This window comes from Megalobrama amblycephala, linkage group LG7 (assembly GCF_018812025.1).
Source record: "Megalobrama amblycephala isolate DHTTF-2021 linkage group LG7, ASM1881202v1, whole genome shotgun sequence".
NCBI classification, from domain to species: Eukaryota; Metazoa; Chordata; class Actinopteri; order Cypriniformes; family Xenocyprididae; genus Megalobrama; species Megalobrama amblycephala.
In genome coordinates this window covers 1,511,175-1,523,884 of record NC_063050.1, presented here as the reverse complement: position 1 = coordinate 1,523,884, position 12,710 = coordinate 1,511,175, and the positions used below count along the sequence as shown (strand labels likewise).

The 12,710-nt window shown below is 35.8% G+C and overlaps 2 protein-coding genes across 4 annotated transcripts in view; one reads left to right on the top strand and one right to left on the bottom strand.

Moving 5' to 3' along the window:
* LOC125271014 (protein NLRC3-like) overlaps positions 1–4,438 on the top strand; it is a 224,362-nt gene extending 219,924 nt beyond the window's left edge. For all 3 annotated transcript variants that reach the window (XM_048194940.1, XM_048194941.1, XM_048194939.1), the window contains 2 exons: positions 60–204; positions 3,381–4,438. In XM_048194940.1, the coding sequence (XP_048050897.1) occupies positions 60–204; positions 3,381–3,387 (152 nt within the window). In that variant the 3' untranslated portion in view covers positions 3,388–4,438. The remainder of the gene's footprint in view (positions 1–59; positions 205–3,380) is intronic.
* Positions 4,439–8,655: 4,217 nt separating this feature from the next.
* On the bottom strand, positions 8,656–10,359 carry LOC125271046 (tetratricopeptide repeat protein 8-like). The gene is made up of 4 exons (XM_048194985.1): positions 10,117–10,359; positions 9,240–9,362; positions 9,060–9,143; positions 8,656–8,842 (listed from the first exon to the last, which is right to left on the bottom strand). The coding sequence occupies exons 1-4, from the start codon at positions 10,351–10,353 to the stop codon at positions 8,726–8,728; spliced, it is 561 nt and encodes a 186-aa protein (XP_048050942.1). The 5' UTR covers positions 10,354–10,359; the 3' UTR covers positions 8,656–8,725.
* Positions 10,360–12,710: the final 2,351 nt, after the last annotated feature.

Below are 12,710 nucleotides of genomic sequence, written 5' to 3'. Positions count from 1 at the left end.
GAGTGAAGAGTGTGTCATTGTTCTCTACAGGTTGTGGGATTGTGGTGTCACAGAAGAAGGTTGTGATGCTCTGGCTTCAGCTCTGAGATCAAACCCCTCACACCTGAGATATCTGGATCTGTCTGAGAATTATCTAGGAGACTCAGGAGTGAAGCTGCTCTCTGATCTGAAGGATGATCCACATTATAAACTGGAGATACTAATGTAAGAATAGTTTTTAACAATTTTCATCATCATATTTTCATATAAAGTTTAAATGGCTGTTTTACTCTCTAGAAATAAAAGGAAATTGTACCAGGTTCAGTAACAGCACATGTGTGTGAATATTGTGTCTGAGATCATCAGATAATGAGTCTTAAATTCAGCTTCAGTTTCTGTAGGTCTCTGAACTTTAAACTGTTTAAATTGAGTTTAATTCTGCTCATAGTGTTGTGACTGATTGTGAAAATAATATTAATGTTATTTCCAGCTTTTACCCTTTAACTGTCTCTGTGTTTGTGATAATCTGAGATTTGGGTTTGTAGAAACTCATAATGTAATAAGTATTATATTATTATTGTAATAAAATGTTCATAATGTCACAATTTTCTCAAAATGTAATGAAATCTTGAGCTCAATGTAATAACTTTTTTTTTTTACATTATGAGAAAATTATTACATTATAAACTTGTCATATTGTCATAATTGTAACAGCTTTAAAAACATAAAACCACGTTATCTGCTTCAGCCAATCACAGCACAGAGTACAAGTTTAGCAAACATTTCTTCATCAGAGGGCATGTTGACCAAACCAAACTGTTTTAACAGAGGTGTGTAGACTCTTTACAGGTGCTGGTCATATAATTAGAATATCATCAAAAAGTTGATTTATTTCACTAATTCCATTCAAAAAGTGAAACTCGTATATTATATTCATTCATTACACACAGACTGATATATTTCAAATGTTTATTTCTTTTAATTTTGATAACTGACAACTAAGGAAAATCCCAAATTCAGTATCTCAGAAAATTAGAATATTACTTAAGACCAATACAAAGAAAGGATTTTTAGAAATCTTGGTCAACTGAAAAGTATGAACATGAAAAGTATGAGCATGTACAGCACTCAGTACTTAGTTGGGGCTCCTTTTGCCTGAATTACTGCAGCAATGCGGCGTGGCATGGAGTCAATCAGTCTGTGGCACTGCTCAGGTGTTATGAGAGCCCAGGTTGCTCTGATAGTGGCCTTCAGCTCTTCTGCATTGTTGGGTCTGGCATATCGCATCTTCCTCTTCACAATACCCCATAGATTTTCTATGGGGTTAAGGTCAGGCGAGTTTGCTGACCAATTAAGAACAGGGATACCATGGTCCTTAAACCAGGTGCTGGTAGCTTTGGCACTGTGTGCAGGTGCCAAGTCCTGTTGGAAAATGAAATCTGCATCTCCATAAAGTTGGTCAGCAGCAGGAAGCATGAAGTGCTCTAAAACTTCCTGGTATACGGCTGCGTTGACCTTGGACCTCAGAAAACACAGTGGACCAGCACCAGCAGATGACATGGCACCCCAAACCATCACTGACTGTGGAAACTTTACACTGGACCTCAAGCAACGTGGATTGTGTGCCTCTCCTCTCTTCCTCCAGACTCTGGGACCCTGATTTCCAAAGGAATGCAACATTTACTTTCATCAGAGAACATAACTTTGGACCACTCAGCAGCAGTCCAGTCCTTTTTGACTTTAGCCGCTTCTGACGCTGTCTGTTGTTCAAGAGTGGCTTGACACAAGGAATGCGACAGCTGAAACCCATGTCTTGCATACGTCTGTGCGTAGTGGTTCTTGAAGCACTGACTCCAGCTGCAGTCCACTCTTTGTGAATCTCCCCCAGATTTTTGAATGGGTTTTGTTTCACAATCCTCTCCAGGGTGCGGTTACCCCTATTGCTTGTACACTTTTTTTCTACCACATCTTTTCCTTCCCTTCGCCTCTCTCTCCTTTAATGTGCTTGGACACAGAGCTCTGTGAACAGCCAGCCTCTTTTGCAATGACCTTTTGTTCCTTGTGCAAGGTGTCAATGGTCATCTTTTGGACAACTGTCAAGTCAGCAGTCTTCCCCATGATTGTGTAGCCTACAGAACTAGACTGAGAGACCATTTAAAGGCCTTTGCAGGTGTTTTGAGTTAATTAGCTGATTAGAGTGTGGCACCAGGTGTCTTCAATATTGAACCTTTTCACAATATTCTAATTTTCTGAGATACTGAATTTGGGATTTTCCTTAGTTGTCAGTTATAATCATCAAAATTAAAAGAAATAAACATTTGAAATATATCAGTCTGTGTGTAATGAATGAATATAATATACAAGTTTCACTTTTTGAATGGAATTAGTGAAATAAATCAACTTTTTGATTATATTCTAATTATATGACCAGCACCTGTATAACCACTGTACATGATTGTAAGTTATACTGTATTTTTCAACATGTCCTCTGATGTACATTCAGGATTTGTTTTGCTGTAACTTGTATTAAAGTGAAGAAATGTTTGCTGAACTTGTACCCTGTGCTGTGATTGGCTGAAGCAGGTAATGTGATCTATCTCACACACACACACACACACACACACACACACACACACACACACACACACACACACACACACTGAAACCGTGAGGGTTTTTTATACACAGCATTTGTACAGTGTTGGTATTTAACTGTCATTTAACAGTATGTAAACATTATATATATAGTAATAATAATCATATTAATAATAATAATAATATCCGTAATCTGGTGGATTTTGTAGGCAGGTTAAGATTGTATTTAGATTTTAAAATGTACTGTAAGGGAATACCAATGCTTTATGTTTAACAAAAATATAATAATAATAATCATAATAATTGGATGAATATTAAAATCTGTTGCATTTTGCAGGTAGTTTAAGACTGGAATTTTTTTTTTTTTTTTTAAAAAGAGAATACTATTTTCAGTTATGATAATATGGTGAGTTTATAATGTAAATTTTTCATAATGTAAAATTACATTATGAGCTCAAGATTTTATTTTGTTTTGATAAAATCATTACATTATGAACAATTTATTACAATAATAATGTAATACGTATTACATTATGTGCAGTTATTATATTATGAGTTGCAACATCTGATATTAAATTTGTAGTGGAGTGTAATGATGATTTCTGCTGGTTCTGGATCAGCTGTCCGTTGTGTGAAAGTGACCTTTCATGACCTCTTGATTTTGTAAAGTGACTTTGAGCATCAGACAGAAGCTATATTATCATGTGTGAGAATGAATTGATAAAGCTTATCTAGTTTTCTTAGGAAAAGATGTGACAGACGTAATGTTTCCTTCTGCACATGTGACTGTTTGTGTTTTATTTTAGCACATGACAGTCTGATCTCCTCATGTTCATCTGATGGTGAATAAGGATCCACTACAGAGACTCACAGTCAACAGAATCAACAGACTGAAGATACAGTGACTTCACTGTTATAAATTAAGATTCATTTAGATTTCAACGATCCTCTGACAGACCTGATGAGGCGGCAGTGAAGCACCTTTTATTTCAGAGCAACAAATTACAGTTTCTCATTCATTGATTAACCATTTTATTTGTATAAACACAGTATAAATTCAAAAAGGCTGAAGTTTTGTTACAGAGAAAATATAGAGCCTGAATATATTTGTGTTTGTTTTACCAGCAGAGGGAGACAAAGACTAATGAAAGATAAATTTTTCATAATTATGGAGAGAGAGAGAAAAAACAGTTCAAGCTCACTTTTGGAATACAAACTATAGTTTTATTACAGTTATAGTTGTATTACATTTGTATTAATGTATTTAGTATGTCTTTATAAAATAATTAATGGTGGTAGCATTCAATAAAGTGTTGACTCATAGGCACAATATCAATATGTGGGATTGTTGGATTAAAATATGATATCCAAAAACCACTAGATCAGTGTTATATATTTTGTTGACTTGTGTACTTACATTATCCCAGATGTTTCCAAGAATGCTTAAATCCAGAGAAATAAGTAATTTTAATCAGTACACGGACCATGTGTCGCTTATCAATGACATCATACCTGCGTTACCCTTGATTTTGTAGAAACCATGAACACACCAAAGACACTTTAATATATCATGTGTTTCAGTTTTCTGTCAATGAATACATCCAAACAGTTGTTCCCTTGTCTGATATGAAAAGTTTTATTTTTGACAGAAAACTAATTATTGTTATATAGCTCAACACGTTTAGTCTTATTGTTTAAATCTATTTTACTCGATTTTCCGCAAGTACCATGTTTTTAATCATGCCTCAGAGAAAAACACTATTTTGTCAAGTAGCTAACATAGCTTACAGCATAATTATTTTTTTCTCCATCATAAAATACGCTTTAAAATGTATTGCCATTTATCAACACAAGCCATCCAGCATTTAATATGATATTCTAAAATCGATCTATCTTACTGCAGTGTTGATGGATCCAAAATGGTCAATATTCATATTCATGCATTTCTATTAATATTTATTTTAATCATTTATGGCTTATGATTTATCAGTTTCACTTTTGATTTCCAATATTTATGTACTTCTACTTTACATATTAATTCACATCATATTTTCAAGTATTCACTTGTGATTGTACCTTTATGGTTATTCTTAATTTATATTTAAGAGTATGTTATGTTCAATTGTTCTTCAAGTGTTCCAGTGTGACAGGTCACGCTGACACGTTTGTGGTTAGACATTGGACGCCTGCCAAGTACTGTATAAGTGATGTTTTTCAGAATTAACCATTTGAATTTGAAATCTGATCAAAATATGTCTGTTATTATTCCTGATGACATTTAAAAAGGTAAGATTTGCAAAATTCCCCAAAGGGGGTCAAAACAACTCTTATATCTATTTTTGACATTGGACCAGTCTATGACTAATGGGTAAAACCATTTAACCTTTCCTTTTAATATAAAAACATCCGTTTGTGTGGGTTGAGAATTTCCATGTATGCTTATGGTAGCCTATAATATGGACTGAGTTGTTGATAATTCAGCTTTTTTCCCTCCTTTGCTCTCCTGGGCTTCTACTTCTTGTCCCTTATCTGCAAATGTCTTAGTTATTGCTCTTTTTGATCTTCATCTATTAGATACAATACTCTGGATTTTACAATACTCTAAATTTCATTGTTAACTATTAACTGCTTCTTTATGGTTGTTATTTTACCTTTTGGTTTTATTAGGTAATTTCATTATCGATTAAAGTTTGCGTGTGAGGCTAAATTTAATTGTAATGAATAAATAATTTTTCATCAACTTTATCTACTGCCTGGATCTCATTTTCTCAAGTTTCTGCATCAAGTGTGTAACAGTGTCTCACAGCAGCTGCCGAGTGAACGCACAGAGTAACGTTATAACATAATTTTAACACTCTCAAGTGTATCTAATATGATAAACAGAGCTGCGTTTCCTCATACTCATGACCGGAAGCAGCGACTGCAGCGTAATAAAATCTTGAGACTGAAATTGAATTTAACTTCAAATTCTCAGATTTGAACCATGTGCAGTGAGACAAATATATCGATAATATATATTTTTCTTTTGGAAAAGACATTGATTTAATTAAAGTAAAAAAGGTGACATATTTAAGACTAGGTTGCAATTCATTTGTGACATTTCATACCAAAAGAAAGATGAACAGGGAAATAAATTCACAATAGACTCTCTTTCACAATTAGGGCCTACAAACATAACATTTGTGATATCAAAGACTAGATATAGAAAGACGGATCACTCCTATTATGAATGGGAGAAACTGCAACTTGGTGGAATACGTAAAAAAAAAAAAAAAAAAAAAAAACGGTCTAAAGTAAAAGAGCCAATCGCTGATTGATAAAGTCTTTGCATCACTGCAGCTGCCATTTACCCATTTGTGCCCAAATTTTTCTGAATGATTTCATGCATATAGTCCTATTAATAATGTCCTGTGTGAACATGTTCTGCATTTGTTTTCCACAGGTTTTTTTTTTTTTTTTCTTACAAAATGTATTTGAATGTGCGGCAACTATAGTTGCCGGTGGGCAAATATGTTGTATGCACCCCTTCAATGTAAAATTTGAATAGGAGGATAACATTTATGCATCTAACTCAAAATAACTGCTTTCAACAGATCAGCAGATCAAGTCAAAGTCAAAGAACATTCTATGTGAACCCAAAAAATCTGCATCTAGCTTATAATCTCTTGAATATGAAAACATAACAAACAACAAATCTGTTTGTTTTAAAGTGGTAAAACATAGTGTAGAACAAAGTGCAGCCATTAAGATGCTCCAACAGGACATTGTGAATCAAAAAAGTTAAATTACACTGTTCATTAGAAAAAATTACTCCTATATGTGACCCTGGACCACAAACCCAGTCATAAGTCGCACGGGTATATTTGTAGCTATAGCCAATAATACATTTTATGAGTCAAAATTACAGATTTTTTTTTTTCTTTTATGGCAAAAATCATTAGGATATTAAGTAAAGATCTACTATCTCAACTATAGTTGCCGCTTGGACTTTTGACTAAGTATACAAAAAACTATAGATCTCTTGTAAGATTTGTTTTGTTTGGATGATTCCCTCATGATTACGTAGATATATATATGTCAACAAAAAATACTTCATATTAACATGAAAATTACTTTTCTTTGGGAGGGTTTGCCTTCAATATGCTTCCTAGAAGTAGGGGTAGGAAGTTGACAGCCTCATGTCACAGGAAGGAAGTCAATACCTTTTTTTTTGTTTGTTCTTGAAATCGTTTATTTGGTTGTTTTCTTGCATGTCATTGAGACATAAAACATGAAAAACACCTAGAAAAATAACAAAAGGAAAATTACAACTATAAAAAAAAAACGGAAAATGACAACTATACTCTGAGCTAAAATGGGTTAAGCTCCGGTTCCCATAGAAACCCAAGACTCGCGCTTATGACTGCACTAGCCTGAAAAATAATCTTTTTTTGATCATAAGAAACAACATTTATGGGACAGTTCACGTCAGGTTTTGTTGCTGATTTGAAATATATTATTTAATTGTGAGTTCGCCAGGCAGTTTTTGAGATTTCAGGATTCCCCCATTCAAATAGATAGGACTTGGCCTTGGATGCCTGAAATAGTTCATATATATTTGTTAAACAATACAGACTAAGAACTCCCTAAAAATGTTCCCACACAAATGAGGGAAACATACACAAATTTTGATGGGGGAGAAGAGATATTAACAAAGAGAGATCTAATCGACTGGTTACTGCACTTATACATTAAATTAAACTGATCTATGGAGACCTTCTTCCTGCAGTGTTACACCAAGTGCCCTGATTTCTGAACAGAGATAGTGAATTCATGACAATATTCTTAAACTGAAATATGACACTTAAATTCAAGACATGGTTCATTAATACTCAAAAGTTGACCATTAGAATTCAACAGCTGACCAGCTTATAATATATCGTTCATGTTTTTGATCTCTTTTGTCTGAGTTTCTTTGTTAATCTTCTAGGTTGTTCATTAGTTCTGTCACATGCTTGTTTGTCACCATGGTTACTGATTGATTTGAGTATTCTGCTCAGGTGTCTTGTTAATTTGCTCCCTTGTTTTCCATGTATATAATCCCTCAGTTTCAGTTTGCTCCGTTGTCCGTCTTGTTTAAGCGGTTCAGTTGTTGTATTCACCTGTTTCTCTAAGTCTTCTGTTCAACTTCAGTGCTGTCTAGTGGGCGGAGCTGACAGGTCTGGATGGCACTGAGACTGTGACAATGGGATAGCCAGTGGAGGTTAAATAAGATGGGCATAATATGAGCAGAACCTTTAGTGTAAGTTAGTTAGATTTAGTCTAAGTGTAAGTAAGCAGAATTTTGAATATATTGCAAGCGGGAGATGGAGTGTGCTGGTAGTCCAGATAAAAAGAGCATTACAGTACAGAATATAGAGTTACATCTGTCACACAGTCACTGTCATGTTCTGTTCGTCACGTTCCTTTGTTCTAAGTTCCCGCCACTCATCAGTCACATGGACACTAACTCACCATCACTGTTCATCAGTAGTTCATCTTCTGCTCTGTGTAAATCAGTTCCTGTTTGTGTTCAGTTCAGTGTCCGGTCCCTGTATGTTTCATGTGTGTGTTGATACCTGTTCCTGAATTATTGTCATTAAACTTTGTGGTGGAATTACCCTTCATCTTCTTCATCTGTTTGCCAGTGACCACACGTTACAATACCCAAATTCTGACTGTTGTAGATGAAAAAAAAATACAAAACTTCACACCTCAGACAAATCATTTGACTCAGATTTCATGGTCATCTGTGGTGTTTGATGTGTATAATGTATTGTTTAGTGTATTTGACCTGTTTTGGATGTATTGTTGATTGTAACACACTTTGAGCTTGGGGAAAAACAATATATACATTAAACTATTATTATAACCTGAACCAGTAAATCAAGGTCTTCAGGAGTTAGACTACTAGAAGCTTCTGAGCAGGTGTGTTGGAGCGAGCTGGAGCCGTTTTATGTGAAATAAATTGCCTCATTGGAGCAGTGGTAAAAAAAAAAAAGAAAAAAAAAATGCAATTTTTAAGATTATTTTCATTTTATTTTTTTTAAATGAGAAACCTACATGTAAAGCCAGTCTGTGCAAGTCATTTGCATCTCCCAACATTGATGTGATGATATAAGAGTTGATCATCTTATAGAGTGGCAAAATGCTGTCTGAGGTTTTTCAGGATCTGCTGAGTGTCCACATGCTCAGGAAACGCATCCTCTGATTTCTGAGCAGCCGTGTAACTACTCTGAAGATCTCCAACCTTCAAGTCACAAAGAAAGCTCATTAAACTGTCAAATTTATTTAGCTGAAAAAACCCTGAAAATATATTTCTGAATATTGTGAGGGATGTAAACATGTTTATTTTTGTCATTTTGATTAGTAATATCTAAATATAGCTGAAGATAAAACAATAAACCAGAAGCCATATTGTCATAAAACAATGACAGAGTAACACACATCAGTGTTGCGAGCCGTACCTTATCAGAGAGTGTGGCGAAGTTAAAATGTGGTTCATACATGTGAGGAGACAATGAAGCAGCCGTCTGCAGAAAAGCTTTCGCCTGTGACAAAACAAGTTACAGAGATGTTCAATCCTGATCCTGGACTAACGTAGAGATTACGTTAGCTATCACGAGACTGTTTGGGAAGAACCTGACCTGCTCGATCCGGCCTTTCCGTAGCTCCAATACGGCCAAGTTATTATAAGCTTCACCGTGGTTGTTGTTGAAAGCCAAGGCCAGTTTGAAGCATTGGTAAGCCAGAGTCAAGTCACCAATGCCCTGTGCAAGAGAGAAAGAAAAGCCAAAAAAATATTTCATTAATAACTTTGTTTATTACTGGAATATGTCATAATCCATCAAAGACCTACTACACGTGGAATCAGCTTTTCCATCAAATGTTTCAGTAACACTTTATTTTAAGGTGATGTAGTTACATGTTATTACATATACTTACTATAGTAATAACAGTAAATTATGAATAATTACAAGTAACTAACCCTAAACAAAACCCTAACAATTACTGTAACTCTATATTAAGTACATCTAATTAATTAATATCACTCAGTACTTACTTGAGTGAGTAAAATGTAACTACATCACCTTAAAATAAAGTGTAACCAATGTTTCTGCTTTGGGCACAATGGCAACATTTAATACTTTTGCAATTTTATTATAAACACACATTTTTAAACCAGCTGTTATACACAAATCTCAGAAAATCTACAGTAAAAGAGGAACAAAACAAGTAAATATACTGTGTTTGTTTGTAGAAGTATATCTGCCTTTTCTTGCTCCATTAAATGTTTGGTTTGCAAAAAATCTTCATCGAGTGAAATCAGTCTGAATCAAACTCCTGACTCTGTATAAATCACAAAGTCTCTAAATCACATGTCAGAGTAAGTCAGAACTGCTGAGTGATACTCCAGTGAGGAGTTTGTTCCACCAGTGCGGGACAGTGATTTCTTCCTCGTCTGCAGACTGTTATACAGTTGACCTAAACATGTGTGACATTGGACACAGAGTGTCTGCTCACCACTGCAACATGTCCCAGATTATACCAGACATCAGCCTGTTCCTCATCACTGGACACCAGGGCTAATGCTCGCTCGAAGGACGACAGGGTCATGTCATACTGCTGGGCGTAGAAGCAGCACAGGCCCAGATTGTTGTACAGCTGACAGTTGAACACCCCCATCTGCAGCAAACGCCTGAACAGAAACCAAACACCAGTCATGATGCACAGATCCCGTCTTTCACGCATGTGTCCCATGTGTTTACCTTCACTAAAGGGATGCTCCTAACAATTAGTCTTTCTATCAATTTTCCCACCCCCATAGTTGATTAATCATTTGGTTAACTTACCAATAAATAATAACTGTAAGTTTCCCCATTACTCCTTTAAAGTTTTATTCAACACATATCGCACTGTTTACAGTATTGCACCAAAATGCATTGACAGCAGCACTATTAATATTTCTCATATGCTGAATATGAACACAACCGATTATGTTTAGTGTTCACGCTCTTCAATTTTCTCACACTTATAAGGTTTTTTTAAAGCAAGAAATTTATTTTCTTATTTTTGTAAGGACTTAGCCTATTTATTAGCTCAATTTAATTGTTACAGGGAATAAGAATTGAATCAACTGTAAATGATTCACTGTAAATGATTCAGAATTAATATTTAACACTTCATCAATTATTCGTCCAGCGAAAATTGAGGTTAGAGTATTTTACCAATTCTGGATAAAATATTATTCTGCGGCCAACAGTAACAATATTTTATTATGATTATTGTTATTATTGTAATTATTATATTATAAGCAAGAGGTAACTTTTAGGATCTTTTAAGTTTAAGGCAGTAATTTGATACACAGCACAAGAAACTCGTATATGTGAAAAAATCAAAACAAGATTTATTGACTACTTCTAATGATTACAGAAAACTAAGGCTAAACACACACACACACACATACATACATGTACACACATTCGCGGAGTTGATGAGTTATGAAAAGTCCCAAGTTCAGTGCTAACTTAACTCATAACCTGAGGAAAATCACAAAAGCAGAGCTTTGGCTTGATTCTTTAGGTTTAAAGGAGTTTCACCAGTTCCCAGCAAGAGAGAGAGAAGTTTGCTTGTACCTGCGTTTGCTGTGACAGCTGAGGTAATCGGGTTGTTCCGTGACTCGTGTACAGCGGAATCCCGTTCTAGATTGGCTGTCTTTCAGGTGACGTCTTCTCGGGAAAGCCCTTCGTTGGGCTGCGCGGAAGCTTTGAAGAAGGTTATTGGCTGGTGAAACGCGCTGTTCTGAGAGTCTGGCTGGAGCGGCTCTCTTCTTTGGAGACTTTGGTCAAAAGGTTTAACGGAGTGTTTCAGGGTTCGGGATGTGACGGCTGTTGCGGCTCGTGGATGAAGATAGTCAGCGACTGTCAGATGGAAATCAGCCACGGCAGTTAGATGGGTTCTTCAACCCTTCTTCAGCGTATCGATTCTTTGACGTATCTTTTACATATCTTTTGACAACTGGCTATTGGGAAAGCATAGTTTTAAAGGAGCAATTTGGGTCCATCCTTCAGATGCGATCCTCCAATGAGACGTTGCTACGGAGATTAGACACGCCTCGTCTATTGTCCATTGATCACACCGCGTGATATCTGCAGAACATTCTCCTGTTTGATTAACAACTTTATAAAGTTTCTTAATATTTTCCTGATACTGAATTTCAATGTTTCATTCACACAGAATTACAGAGAATTATAAACTCTGTATTTAGAGCTCAAACATGACACACTTCTTCCACACACATATTACGAGACTGACCTAATTAAAACAATGATTACAATAATGCATTTGAAGAAAACCCACATATTGAATACATTGAATAGACATGTTAGTAATTACATCATGGCATGTATTATTCTGTATATAGTTTAAAATGATTTCTTAATGATGGTCCATTCGAAGTTCATTGCACAGTTTTCAAGCATAGTTTAAACTTTGACCGGAGTCACGAGTGACCGGGTCAGGATGGATTGCTCAATACAAGGGAGGTATTGATAGGACAGATTCGTCTTCAAATCCGTTGATGGGTGTTTTCCTGTTCCGTCCGCTAATACAAGAGGGTTTTGTGAGAGAATCAATAGATTTAATGTGATCAGATCCACGTGATGGGTTCTGATTAGTTTATTGCTGATGAGCTAATAAGTCCTTTAGACAGAGTCCTTTGTTAAAAGAAGTCACGTCATCACTTCAGGAAATGGATCTTTTGGACCACATGAAGCTTTGTTCAATCATGCCTCTGGCTGATGAAGCCATTTGTAAGTTCTGTCGAGCGGTGCCCTACAGAGTCCCCCTTTTGCTTGGCGAGGTTCCTGGTGCGAACGTCGGCAGGCACTGGAACAAGAGGCAGAGAGAGAGAGAACAGACAAACACAAAACACAAACAACGCTTCCCTCACTCGGCTGAATCCTGGTGAAGGACTTGGGTATCTTGGAGTGAACGGGTTAGGAACACTTCAACTAACATAGGGGTGTGTTGTTTAAGATCAGTTGTGATTGGGTGGTTTCGACTAATCTAATTGTCAGTGGTTCGACGAGGAGGTAGAGGCGTAATTTCAATCAGGT

Bases quoted from the DNA above. Each gene is read 5' to 3' on its own strand.
- LOC125271046 (XM_048194985.1), bottom strand. From the start codon at position 10,353: ATGGGACACATGCGTGAAAGACGGGATCTGTGCATCATGACTGGTGTT. The intron at 9,144-9,239 runs GTCAGGTTCTTC...GTTTTGTCACAG, and splicing joins GGAAAGGCCGGATCGAGCAG to GCGAAAGCTTTTCTGCAGAC. The intron at 8,843-9,059 runs GTACGGCTCGCA...TGTGACTTGAAG, and splicing joins TCGCCACACTCTCTGATAAG to GTTGGAGATCTTCAGAGTAG.